This window comes from Oncorhynchus gorbuscha, linkage group LG11 (genome assembly GCF_021184085.1).
Source record: "Oncorhynchus gorbuscha isolate QuinsamMale2020 ecotype Even-year linkage group LG11, OgorEven_v1.0, whole genome shotgun sequence".
NCBI lineage: Eukaryota > Metazoa > Chordata > Actinopteri > Salmoniformes > Salmonidae > Oncorhynchus > Oncorhynchus gorbuscha.
The window spans coordinates 47033961-47048574 of record NC_060183.1 but is presented as its reverse complement, the minus strand read 5'-3'; the positions used below and the strand labels follow the sequence as shown (position 1 = coordinate 47048574).

Below are 14614 nucleotides of genomic sequence, written 5' to 3'. Positions count from 1 at the left end.
CTGGGGGAGCAGGGCTGGACAGACTTGATACCCTGTCAGAGAGCACTGGCAGCATCCTCAGCAAACTGGACTGGGCTGCCATTGAAAGCATTGTGGCCTCGGAAGGGGCCATCTGATTGACTTGGAGCATCCCCATCGGCATGCAGGGACGAGGATGACTATCTTGAGGGACAAGAGGAGCAGAGGGTCACAAGGGAAGGATCACAACACAACATTAAAACCGTTGATGTGCTTATATGCTGTGATATTACTTGAAAGCGTCTCAACTGTTCACGGGAGCATGTGGAGGGTAGTCAGTACTGTGTGTCTTGTCATGCATCCTCTTGGTACCAGCATGTACCAGAGAATCAGCATCATCATATTGGTACTCATGCCATATCTTTGTATTGTATGAGTTTGTCATGTCTATTTTTGGAGATCCAGTGTGTGTATATGACATTGTTGTTTTGGGTTTTAAATACCTGCGTATGTATTTATTTTTGTGTGAACTTATATAACCAGCTGATCTGGGCGGCAGGTAGCCTAGTAGTTTGAGTGTTGGACTAGTAAACGAAAGGTTACACGATTGAAGCCCGAGCTGACAAGGTAAAAATCTGTCGTTCTGCTCCTGAACAAGGCAGTTAACCCATTGTTCCTAGGCTGTCATTGAAAATAATAAGAATTTGTTCTTAACTGATCTGCCAAGTTAAATAAAGGTAAAATAAAACAACATGTTGATTTCCACTCAGGAAAAGTAATGAAATAGAGTTTGAATGTAGTCTTTGCTTTGTGGCATAGATCAACATTTAAAAAAATATATTTTTATAAAGACTTTGATAGTACTAAAAAGGGTAAGAATGCCTCTTTTGTAAGATACAGAATCTGCACAAATGGTCAATGACTGGAAGTGACAATATTATCAATAGCTAGAAATGACAACTACTTGGCAGTATTGGCGCTTTTGTTGAAATATTGAAGCAGCTTCCGGGTCACAGTTCAAGTAAACTTAAAAAAACATGGATCCTAACACAACGGGCAACGGTAAATATTACGTTATTAGCTGTTTTTTTCGGGGGGGTCAATTTTATAATTAAGCGAATAAATGGTTGCAGGGGACAATGTTCGCAGCAAGCATGATTATTCAATATAACGAATGTGAGAGAAATCATCCTTTTGTTGTTGCTGCTAGCTAGCTAGCTTGTTTGGTAGCTAGCTATCTGGCGTTAGCTACTACAGCATATCTGGCTACGACTATTCTTTAAATGAACAAAGCACGCCGAAATGTTTTCGTAATTAAACGGGTTCAACTGCAAAGTAGCTCAACCCAACAGAAGTCTGTATCCTCGTGCAGTTTGTAATGCGCTAGGTAGTCAAATGTATGTGTCATATGCACAGGGTACACAGACACAGTACAATGAGACGCTTACTTGCAGGTTCACCTCAACAATGTGACAACAGTATAATGTATGTAAAAAAAAAATCAATAACGATCAAATAGAAATTAAATGAAAATATGGGAATGAAAATATAATACAAAGGCACTCAAACAAGAACAATAGTTGCATGTGCGATAGGGGGTATGGTTAGCAAAGTATTTACATTTTGCAATATTTTTTGCAATGTAATAGAAGTCGTGTCGTATGTGTTTGTGCATAATATGTACATATGCGTGGGTGAGTGCATATGTGAGCTAGCTTGTGAAATACAATAGCCACTCTGGAGTGTAGTCAAGTCTATCAGGAAATTATGTATACAGTCTTGACTGATTTTTGGTTAGTTCTTGGTGTGACAATGGTAACATTAAGTATTGACAATGGTAGTAATTTCATGTTGAGAGAAAGTAGTGAATGAATGAAGCAGCTAGTGTGATTGAATCCTTTCCTTCTCTTTTAGCGTCTGACCAGAGTGATGGAGATATGGCCTCTGTCATGGGATTCTCTGGCTTTGGTAAGTGTTACTTCCATTGGTCTTCATATCGACCTGACGTCAACATGTTCACCAGAAATGTATTTTAATAGGTGAGTACAGCATTTTCACACCAGCGTTCCACTCTTCACTCCAGGAAAGAAAGCTCGCACCTTTGACCTGGATGCCATCTTTGAGCAGACCCGAAGAACAGCAATCGAGAGGAGTCAACAAGTATTAGGTTAGTGACAAATAGCTACGTGCCCTTTAACTCAGTGTATGTGTGTTTTAAGTGTCTAACCTCAGCTGTGTCTCCAGAGGAGAGGCAGAAAGAGGAAACTGGGGACAGCTCCCATACAGCCAAGGCATCAAGCTCCAAACAGAGAGACAGAGCCCCTGCACCCAGGTAACACAAACAACCCCATCCATCCTAACTGACCAATGACTTTCATATGCTCTGAGTTATATTAACTGTGTGGGAGGGTCATTTCAATTGGAGTGTTATTACCAGTATGCAGAATTGGCTAGATTATTAAAACCCATGGGTCTCTATCATATACTACCCAACAGGAAGAAGGAGGAGAGCAGTAGTGGCAGCGGCAATAGTGACGCAGACTCTGACTCAGAGCTTATTGGCCCCCCAGTGCCCAAACAACTGACTGGTCAGGAGGATGATGAGGACTTGGTGGGGCCACCACTACCACCAGGGTACAGAGGAAGCACAGCTGACGATGAAGACGACGACGACGATGATGATGATATGGAGGATGATGAAGATGATGTAAGTCTGTTTCCACTTATGACACAAGGAAACGACTAAACATTTTACAGTAGATTTGCTTGAGGCTAAAAACATCTGCTCCCATACTGTTGCTAAACCTTTACATGAGTACATACATTTCTGTCTGCAACAATAAACAATTTACATAAGCAGACCAAATAGGTTCATAATTATGATCTTTATACATTTCAGTCTGTAACACTGAACATTTTTTACAGTTCTGAAACCACATATTTATTTACATGGTGTGTTCTTACTATGTTATACCACTGGAGGCCAGTACACTCTTAGCATTTCATGAGACTTGCTTTATCATTCCCTTTTACACAATAATATATTGTGAGTCGACCCAGTGCAATCTTGGTGTACTGCTTGGGAAAGCAAGAGTTGGCTTACTCACACTACCACCTGATATACCATAACAAAAAGACATAATTTCAAAGTATGTAGGCCACCGAAATGCACCGCCCAAAGACACTTGGCCAGATGGTTTTCTCCTTAAAAAAGTGTTCTCCCTCATCTCCCCCTCTTTCTCTCTGAGTAGTAAAAGTCTCCTTGCTGTGTGTATGTTATAGGTGATATAGGCCAGACACCCAGCGTTCTCAGAGCAGGTGTGATTTGAGGCCGCCGTGGGGCTATGTGATGGATGGTGGCCTGTGACATGTCGGCCCCTGGTAATAACACGGCGCTCAGGCCAAACGCAGCCCTTCCATTGGGTGTAGGTGTAGCTAGTGGACCCTGCTGTGGGAGAAAACCAGCCTGTAGCATATCACAGCCCATTAAAGCTGAAATATTGTGTATGACAGTGCCACTCCACCTTCATCAACACATGTATGACAGGCAACTTCCTGTCCCTCTCTCTCTCTCAGAATCCAGTGAAGAAGATTCCAGACACTCATGAGATTACGCTGCAGCATGGCACCAAAACAGTAAGTATTTTCCAACTTTCCTCTCTATAACCCCCCCTCTATGTTTATTAACTGCGGTGTTCTATAACCTTTCCAAAGTGGATTCCAAACTGCTCATTGTTACTCATTGCACTCATGAGCCTGTTTAAATTTATATAGCACCCATTAATTTGGATATTTCCCTCCTAGGACTCATTAACAATAGAACTGCCTGGCCTTTGTCTATCAGTACCCGCTAGAGAACGTTGCCGGGCGTCTCCTTTAGACATTTACATTTAACATATGCATCAGATGCATATCAACCTGCAAGGTGCAACAAACATAAGCACCAATGCTTGATAAATAGTGCATCAACTATTATAAACATATATTATTTGTTTATGGGGTAGAACAGCTTTAATATTGCAGATAGATTGTAGCTTCCTTCATTGTAATTGTCTGCATCATTTCCAATCCCCCATGTATTTTGTTGTTGTATGTACAGTCATGGCCAAAAGTTTGAGAATGACACACATTTTAATTTTCACAAAGTCTGCTGCCTCAGTTTGTATGATGGCAAATTGCATATACTCCAGAATGTCATGAAGAGTGATCAGATGAATTGCAATTCATTGCAAAGTCCCTCTTTGCCATGCAAATGAACTGAATCCCCCAAAAACATTTCCGCTGCATTTCAGCCCTGCCACAAAAGGACCAGCTGACATCATGTCAGTGATTCTCTCGTTAACACAGGTGTGAGTGTTGACAAGGCTGGAGATCACTCTGTCATGCTGATTTAGTTCGAATAACAGACTGGAAGCTTCAAAGGAGGGTGGTGCTTGGAATCATTGTTCTTCCTCTGTCAATCATGGTTACCTGCAAGGAAACACGTGCCGTCAGCATTGCTTTGCACGAAAAGGGCTTCACAGGCAAGGATTTTGCTGCCAGTAAGATTGCACCTAAATCAACCATTTATCGAATCATCAAGAACTTCAAGGAGAGCGGTTCAATTGTTGTGAAGAAGGCTTCAGGGCGCCCAAGAAAGTCCAGCAAGCGCCAGGACCGTCTCCTAAAGTTGATTCAGCTGCAGGATTGGTGCACCACCAGTACAGAGCATGCTCAGGAATGGCAGCAGGCAGGTGTGAGTGCATCTGCACGAACAGTAAGGCGAAGACTTTTGGAGGATGGCCTGGTGTCAAGAATGGCAGCAAAGAAGCCACTTCTCTCCAGGAAAAACATCAGGGACAGACTGATATTCTGCAAAAGGTACAGTAAAGTCATTTTCTCTGATGAATCCCCTTTCCGATTGTTTGGGGAATCCGGAAAAAAACTTGTCCGGAGAAGAAAAGGTGAGCGCTACCATCAGTCCTGTGTCAAGCCAATGGTAAAGTATTCTGAGACCATTCATGTGTGGGGTTGCTTCTCAGCCAAGGGAGTGAGCTCACTCACAATTTTGCCTAAGAACACAGCCATGAATAAAGAATGGTACCAGCACATCCTCCGAGAGCAACTTCTCACCACCATCCAGGAACAGTTTGGTGACGAACAATGCCTTTTCCAGCATGATGGAGCACCTTGCCATAAGGCAAAAGAGATAACTACGTTGCTCGGGGAAAAAAACGTCAATATTTTGGGTCCATGGCCAGGAAACTTCCTAGACCTTAATCCCATTGAGAACTTGTGGTCAATCCTCAAGAGGCGGGTGGACAGACAAAAACCCACAAATTCTGACAAACTCCAAGCATTGATTATGCAAGAATGGGCTGCCATCAGTGTGTGTCCCAGAAGTGAATTGACATGCCAGGGTGGATTGCAGAGGTCTTGAAAAAGAAGGTTCAACACTGCAAATATGGACTCTTTGCATCAACTCCATGTAATTGTCAATAAAAGCCATTGACACTTATGAAATGCTTTTAATTATACTTCAGTATTCCATAGTAACATCTGACAAAAATATCTAAAGACACTGAAGCAGCAAACTTTGTGGAAATTAATATTTGTGTCATTCTCAAAACTTTTGGCCACAACTGTACAGTAGTAGTCAAAAGTTTGGACACACCTACTCATTCAAAGGTTTTTCTATATTTTTTGCTATTTTCTACATTGTAGAATAATAGTGAAGACATCAAAACTATGAAATAACATATGGAATCATGTAGTTACCAAAAAAGTGTTAAACAAATCTAAATATATTTTATAAAGTAGCCACCCTTTGCCTTGATGACAGCTTTCCACGCTCTTGGCATTCACTCAACCAGCTTCATGAGGTAGTCACCTGGAATGCATTTCAATTAACAGCTGTGCCTTGTTAAAAGTTAATTTGTGGAATTTCTTTCCTTAATGCATTTGAGCCAATCAGTTGTCTTGTGACAATGTATTGGGGGTTATACAGAGAGAGCCCTATTTGGTAAAATACCAAGTCCATATTATGGCAAGAACAGCTCAAATAAGCAAAGAGAAACGACAGTCCATCATTACTTTAAGACCTGAAGGATAAGTTAATTAGTTAACTGCACCTCAGATAGCAGCCCAAATAAATGCTTCAGAGTTCAATTAACAGACACATGACCTGTTCAGAGGGGACTGCGTGAATCAGGTCTTAATGGTCGAATTGCTCCAAAGAAACCACAACTAAAGGACACCAATAATAAGAAGAGACTTGCTTGAACCAAGAAATGCGAGCAATGGACATTAGACCGGTGGAAATCTGTCCTTTGGTCTGATGAGTCCAAATTTTAGATTTTGGTTCCAACCTCCTATCGTAGGGGAACAGATGATCTCCGCACACGTGTGTTTCCCACCGTGAAGCATGGAGGAGGTGTGATGGTGTGGGGGTGCTTTGCTGGTGACACTGCCAGAGATTTATTTGGAATTCATTGGACACTTAACCAGCATGGCTACCACACAATTCTGCAGCGATACGCCATCCCATCTGGTTTGTGCTTAGTGGGATTGTCATTTGTTTTTCAACAGGACAATGACCAAACACACCTCCAGGTTGTGTAAAGGCTATTTGACCAAGAAGGAGAGTGATGGAGTGCTGCATCAGATGACCTGGCCTCCACAATCACCCGACCTCAACCCAATTGAGATGGTTTGGGATGAGTTGGACCGCAGAGTGAAAGAAAAACAGCCAACAAGTGCTCAGCATATGTAGGAAATCCTTCATGACTGTTGGAAAAGCATTCCTCATGAAGCTGGTTGAGAGAATGCCAAGAGTGTACAAAGCTGTCATGAAGGCAAAAGGTTGCTACTTTGAAGAATCTCAAATATTTTGATTTGTTTAACAGTTTTTGGGGTTTCTACATGATTCCATATGTGTTCATAGTTTTCATGTCTTCACTATTATTCTACAATGTAGAAAATAGAAAAATAAAGAAAAACGCTTGAATGAGTAGATGTTCTCAAACTTGACCGATATGTGTGTGTACATACATACATACATACATACATACATACATACATACATACATACATACATACATACATACATACATACATACATACATACATACATACATACATACATACATACATACATACATACATACATACATACATACATACATACATACATACATACATACATACATACATACATACATACATACATACATACATACATACATACATACATACATACAGTTGAAGTCGGAAGTTTACATACACTTAGGTTGGAGTCATTAAAACTAGTTTTTCAACCAATTCCACACACTTCTTGTTAACAAACTATTATATAGTTTTGGCAAGTCGGTTAGGACATCTACTGTGTGCATGACACAAGTAATTTTTCCAACAATTGTTTACAGTCATCATCTGAGTCAATTGGAGGTGTACCTGTGTACCTGTGGATGTATTTCAAAGCCTACCTTCAAACTCAGTGCCTCTTTGCTTGACATCATGGGAAAATCAAAAGAAATCAGCCAAGACCTTAGAAAAAAAATGTAGATCTCCACAAGTCTGGTTTATCCTTGGGAGCCATTTCCAAATGCCTGAAGGTACCCCGCTCATCTGTACAAACAATAGTACGCAATTATAAACACTATGGGACCACGCAGCCGTCATACTGCTCAGGATGGAGACACATTCTGTGATGAACGTACTTTGGTGCAAAAAGTTCAAATCAATCCCAGAGCAACAACAAAGGACATGCTGGAGGAAATGGTAAAACAAGTCCTATATCGACACAACCTGAAAGGCTGCTCAACAAGGAAGAAGCCGCTGCTCCAAAACCGCCATAAAAAAGCCAGACTACGGTTTGCAACTGCACATGGGGACAAAGATCATACTTTTTGAAGAAATGTCCTCTGGTCTGATGAAACAGAAATAAAACTGTTTGGCCATAATGACCATTGTTGTGTTTGGAGGAAAAAGGGGGAGGCGTGCAGGTTGAAGAAAACCATCCCAACAGTGAATCACGGGAGTGGCAGCATCATGTTGGGGGTGCTTTGCTGCAGGAGGGACTGGTGCACTTTACAAAATAGATGGCATCATGAGGATGGAAAATTAGGTGGGTATATTGAAGCAACATCTCAAGACATCAGTCAGTAAGTTAAATCTTGGTCGCAAATGGGTCTTCCAAATGGACAATGACACCAAGCATACTTCCAAAGTTGTGGCAAAACGGCTTAAGGACAACAAAGTCAAGGTATTGGAGTGGCCATCACAAAGCCCTGACCTCAATCCCATAGAAAATGTGTGCAGAGATGAAAAGGTGTATGCGGGCAAGGAGGCCTACAAACCTGACTCAGTTACACCAGCTCTGTCAGGAGGAATGGCCCAAAATACACCCAACTTATTGTGGGAAGCTTGTGGAAGGCTACCCGAACCGTTTGACCCAAGTTAAATAATTCAAAGGCAGTGCTACCAAATACTAATTGAGTGTATGTCAACTTTTAGCCCTCAGGGAATGTGATGAAAGAAATGCTGAAAGAAATCACTCTCTCTACTATTATTCTGACATTTCACATTCTTAAAATAAAGTGGTTAACTTTCCTAAAACAGGGAATTTTTATTAGGATTTAATGTCAGGAATTGTGAAAAACGGAGTTGAAATGTATTCGGCTAAGGTGTATGTAAACTTCCGACTTCAACTGTGTATGTATATATTATAAAGGATTAATTTCAAGAATAATTATTTGTGGAAATAGATCAATAAAATAAAAAAACACACTAGTCATTTGTTTTGAGTCAAGAATATGTTTTGTATATTTCTACAATGACCTTAGACTTAGACCAGTCACACGGACACATGCACACATACACACAAACAATCACATGCACACACACAGACACATACACAAATCCATTTGATCAACTTTATTTGTAGATGTGATTAGTAATAGAGTAATTCATTAATAGTATAATGAATTAGTATAGTATAATGAAATAGTATAACTAATGAAAGAGTATTATAATTAAATAGTATAATTAGTATTTCTAGTAGTCAGCCAGGTTAAATTGTTTTCTGTATTCCTAAATAAAAGTGTCAGTGCATGAACAATTGTAAAGAATGAATTGCGTAAATAAACAGCATATTAGATTTTTAAGTTTATGTTACTCGTTTTTGCACAGTAGCCAGAGAAGTGCTGCTGCGAGTGTGGTCATGTGATGAATACATGGACAGCACTGATATTCTTGGAAATAGAGCTTTACTTGAATTATGAGAGTTATTTGACAAAGTTAAGTGTAATATAAATGACAGAATATCTTCTTTCAGATACTATATAGAAATCAAAGTGTTTTACCTGCATGTGACCTGACCTTCTGCTCAGTTGGTAGAGCATGGCGCTTGTAACGATTCAACCACCCATAAAATGTGATGATCCTTTCCATATATTATTATTATATTATTATTATATATTATGTGAAGGACGATTCAATAAAGTGATGATCCTTTCCCTGCCTCTTTAAATTACAAGATGCGCCCATCTCTTCATGTTCAATTTGACAACTGATAGGCCTCATGTTGTCACTCATCAGAATATTGAAAAATGTAATCCTGTCTATAGGTTAACTCTTATGTGTGAAATTTGGGTATAGTGTGTAGTTTCGATGTGCAGGCTGACTGGCGTCGTTTGTTTCTCACTCATGAAGTTAGATAGAATAATACGAAACATATCCTTTACTCTAAAGGCCTACTACAACACAGCATGATTTCATTTCCCTTACAGTACATTTGATTAGTAATAGAGTTACAGTAAATAAAACAGTCCTGTAACAGCATCTTTTTACAAGGTCAAATGTCAAAGACAATGGTATCAACTCACAAGGCGCACGGTCAAATTATTAACATGAGCGCCAATGCTGATAAAGAGGCATTACACTATTTTTTTCACAATTAAATCAACCTCTTCACCCTCCTTAACATTCAGTTGGGCCTAATTTAACTTCAATTGTGAAGTGCCTGGCTGGGTACCAACATCCTACAGCACATTGTCTTGCGGGTTAAGTTAGGAATAGGTGTGAAAAAAACGTAAAAGGCACTACATACTTCTCTGTGGTTTCAGAATTCTGACAAATGAGCTGTGTAAAATACGAACATTTAGAAAAGTCAGGGAAGCATCAGGACAAAGCTTTTTGGGGGGATTGATTTCTTTAATTTACTAAATCAAATGTCAGTGGCCGTTGGCCTATGGCGGTTCTAGCGTTAAAAGGCAAGGCAATGCACAATCCAGACAAACTAATGGGACCCTCAGCCAAGATTGTGTCCATTGTGCACTGAGCTGGCTGGTTAGGTGGTGTGCTGTTAACCCAGTAGCAACTAGGTGTTAGTTAAGTGGTTAAGGTCTCTGGCAGGTGAAAGTAACCTCTGTTTCCTCCCTCCCTCCCTCCTCAGGTGTCGGCCTTGGCATTGGACCCCTCTGGAGCCCGTCTGGTCACCGGGGGGATACGACTTTGACGTGCGCTTCTGGGACTTTGCTGGGATGGATGCAGCTCTGAATTCCTTCAGAACAATACAGCCCTGCGAATGGTGTGTCCACCACCTAGACTAGAACATACACATGCCTATCAAACGGAGTGCATTGGGAGCGTAACCCATTAGGTCGTCCACCCATGCAGCCAGAGCCATCAATAAACGAGGGATATTGGCCAAATGAGCCATTTTTACCTTTAAAAAAAAGAAGCTTATAACAAATGACAAAAACACTATTCCTTGTTTGTGATATGTAGCGTATGCAAAACTTTACAGCCAGTTGTCTTCTTGGTTTTTACTTTCCTTAAACAATAGTTGTCCACATCACGGTTCAGCTGTCGGAGATTTGAGTGATAAATGCATCAGGGCATTGCATGCATACACCTATAGCAGGGGTGTCAAACTCATTTCGCATCGTGGGCCACATACGGCCTAGGGAGATGTCAAGTGGGCCGGACCATTAAAATTATACCATACTCTGCTATAAATAACCAAAATATCATGTCTTTCCTTTGTTTTGGTGTAAAGAAGCACAAGAACATTAGGAAAATATTGAAATTTAATGAACTATCCTTTTACAAAACATTTCATGAAACACCTCATATTTCCTTAGACAAATGTGCAATTTACTTTTATCATTCACAAATATGCATTGCTACTGATCCCAGACCCGCCAGCAATTCGTTAATCTTATCTCTTCTCAGTTGTCCTTGCAAGCCGTCATATTTTTCGCTGTGATGAGTCTCGTAGTGGCGTCGAATATTATATTCCTTCAATACCGAAACTTGTTGCAAACACACCAAGCACAAAGGTTTTCCGTGCATCTCTGTAAATAGGACGTGGTCCATTTTTCTTTGAAAATTCTACACTCCTTATCTACTTTTCTCCGTTTGGATAACGACATTTTGGCTAATGAGGGTGTAGCGGAGAGGTAGAGACCAAGGTATTAACAACGTCGTAACAAGCAGCAGATGGCGCATTGATACCGTCTGCTGTTTTCAGTCTGTCTCAGTGATGCGGCTTGTCTTCTACTCTGATGGAAAGAGTGCGCCCCTTAGCGGATAATCCACGAATTGCAGCGAATTAAAAATATTAATTCCATGTCTTTTATGCATTTTTTCCACTTTCAAATTATCCTGCGGGCCTGATCGAACCTCCTTGGGGGCCGGTTCCGGCCCGCGGGCCGTATGTTTGACACCCCTGACCTATAGGCTTAGGAGTCCACTGTATGATATTAATATATATGAAGAAAGAAACGTAGGCCTAGCCCCAGAGATAGATGTGCCGGTGGCAGATAGGCTACTGCGTCTGCTATACAGATATAGGTGTACAGAAGGAGGCTAATTCATGAATATGACCACATATTTTTTCTTTATTAAGATAAGCATTATATTGGTAGATAATAGGAGTAACTCTGGTCGTAATTGCAGCAATTACTAAGAAAGGCTGGTGCATACCGTAACCAACAAATGATAGCAATAGGCTAATAATATTAATTTTACAACAAGAGAATAGAAATTATTCACCAGCTATTTGTTTGGGGTGGAGATGGAATAAATGAAGGTGTGGTGGTGTCTACAGATATGCTATATTCTGACCTTGACTTAATTCCAACACCTTTACACGCGAGGAAACCATGAGTAAAGTCTAGTGAATCTACCGGTTCCAAGTGGAAAAAACATGGACTGAATTTTTGTAGGTAGAAATAAACACCATTCTCCATGCACTTTAATTTACACTGAGTTGCACCCCTTTTGCCCTCAGAACAGCCTCAAATCATCGGGGCATGGACTCTACATGGTATTAAGCATTCCACAGGTATGCTGGCCCATGTTGATTCCAATGCTTCCCACAGTTGTGTCAAGTTGGCTAGATGTCTTTTGGGTGGTGGACCATTCTTGATGCACAGGGGAAACTGCTGAGTGTGGAAAAAACCCTGCAGCGTTGCAGTACTTGACACACTGGCACCTACTACCATACCCTGTTCAAAGGCACTTGAATCTTTTGTCTTGCCCATTCACCCTCTGAATGGCACACATACAATCAATGTCTCAATTGTCTTGAGGCTTAAAAATCCTTCTTTAACCTGTCTCCTCCCCTTCATCTACACTGATTGAAGTGCATTTAACAGGTAACATCAATAAGGGATCATAGCATTCACCTGTGAGGCACACCTGAGTGAGCATGCATTTAAATAATGAGCATTTATTTATTTATTTTACCGGGCTGATGGTGCCTGCATCTTATGGTCAGTGTCAGCAGAGGGAGAGAGCAGCAGAGTCAGGGTCAGTCTCTCAACATCCTTCCGCTCTCCCTTTCCTCCACTGACCAAAAAGGGACATCGTCTTCCAACTGATGGCAAAACTCGAGTCGCACCGCATTATTTCTGCCTCATGCACAAATTGAACAAATGAACAAAGTGAAATATTCCTTGATATGAAAAAAGACCCAAGCCTCTAATATTAACAACACAAGCCTATAGAAACACTTTCCTACTCATTCATTACTGCTGCAGCGATACAAAGTGTTGACAGTGCAGAGTAAGAACTTCAACATAAACACAGCTCTTTGCTGTATTCATTGACAGTCTTCTTTAGTCATGGTTTTACATGTTATGAAATCTCACAGAATCAACTTTGCTGTAGCTTTGTACATTTTGAAATGGTTCAAAATGACAACAGTTGCCTTCCCGGCGCGCAGGGCAGCTGAATCGAGTACACTTACGGCAAACAGCCCAAGACGGGGGGGAAAAAATGTTTTTATTTTTACAGAAAAGTTTGCAGATCTACCAGGAATACCTTTGAGATCGACCAGTTCAATCTCGTGCATTTCTCTGTGGGCTGATATTTATTCTGCGGGACAGTCCCGGGGGAGCTGCGCGTGGCAGTCTCGGGCTAATGTTTTTTACACTCGGTGTATAACTTGATAAGAGCTATTGATAAATGAGTAATCTGTTTGGCTAAGGGAATTGTAAATATAAATGACACTTTTAAATCTATTTTATCTTATAATCGCTGGAGACAAATGTGAAACCACTCATATGGCAGCAACCTGAAGCAAATCAACTTAAAGTAAAGTTTTAAATTTAAATTGTACAGCATTTTAACTTGCACTGATGGCCACTGTTAATTATAGGCTACCCAGACTTCCTCTGTTTCCTATTTGTATCATGTTAAGTATTAGCCTCTGTCAGTATCGACTGTCAATATGCCTAAAAACCACATATATTCAACTTCCAATTTACTGTTAGTTCTATTCAGTTGCTATAGCCTACATCATTCCATTTAATGACATGTTTCGATTACCTTTGTTTGCTTCCTCTGTAAACGGCGTCACGGCCGTGTGGTTGTTGCTGAGGATCATTAGTAACAAAACATGTAGGGTGATTAAATGGTTATGTAGCGGAGAGCAGACCAAGTCGTAACAGTTTGAACCCGACGCATGGTGCAATAATTAATTGGCCGTGTCATCACACAGTCCCGTGGTTAGTGCAGGCAATAGACATGGATGTTGCCTACTATTGTACGCTATTCTCCCTATTATAATTCTGTGTACACTAATCTTCCAACATTACCATGGGTCGAAGAGCTGAATGTGGCAATTTCCCATATTTCGGTCCGTATTATTAGGTATGCTATTAGCAATAAGCATTACCACCTGTAGCCCAACTGATGCAGCATAGGCTGAAGCATGGGGTTGCCTGTCTGGATTTACCCTGTTGGGCTAATCATTAGTTAGATCCCAAATGTCATCTTTTAACTAGTTAGCATCCTATTGATGAATTTTATGTCCCAAAAATCTTGCATAAACACTGAATGTAGTGTAAGCCTATATGTTTAGGTAACTTGGGGTAAACCGCCACCCGGGGTAACACGTTCCCTGTTTGTACTTCTCCAAGAAACCACTTTATAGGGTGGCGTTTTAAATCAAAGTTACTCTACAATTGACCCGTTAGTTAGCCCCACTCTCCCCTATGCACTCACAGGGATTTGCAGAGGTGTACGGTGCTTAACCTTGACACTGCAGTTGGAGCATATTTAGGAGTTGACAAATAAATGAAGTTGGAATGGAAAGCTGGAATCGCCTTTTTAACAAAGGCCATTTAAACAGCCATTTAAACAATTAGAGGAATTGTTGTGCATTGAC

General features: G+C 40.7%; 1 protein-coding gene across 1 annotated transcript in view; it reads left to right on the top strand.

Moving 5' to 3' along the window:
* The first annotated feature begins 119 nt into the window (after positions 1-119).
* LOC124048773 (WD repeat-containing protein 70) overlaps positions 120-14614 on the top strand; it is an 88781-nt gene continuing 74286 nt past the window's right edge. Inside the window, 8 exon segments of the mRNA XM_046369840.1 lie at positions 120-1020; positions 1873-1926; positions 2042-2125; positions 2203-2290; positions 2455-2665; positions 3535-3594; positions 10391-10435; positions 10437-10525. Coding sequence (XP_046225796.1) covers positions 996-1020; positions 1873-1926; positions 2042-2125; positions 2203-2290; positions 2455-2665; positions 3535-3594; positions 10391-10435; positions 10437-10525 — 656 coding nt within the window. The 5' untranslated portion in view covers positions 120-995.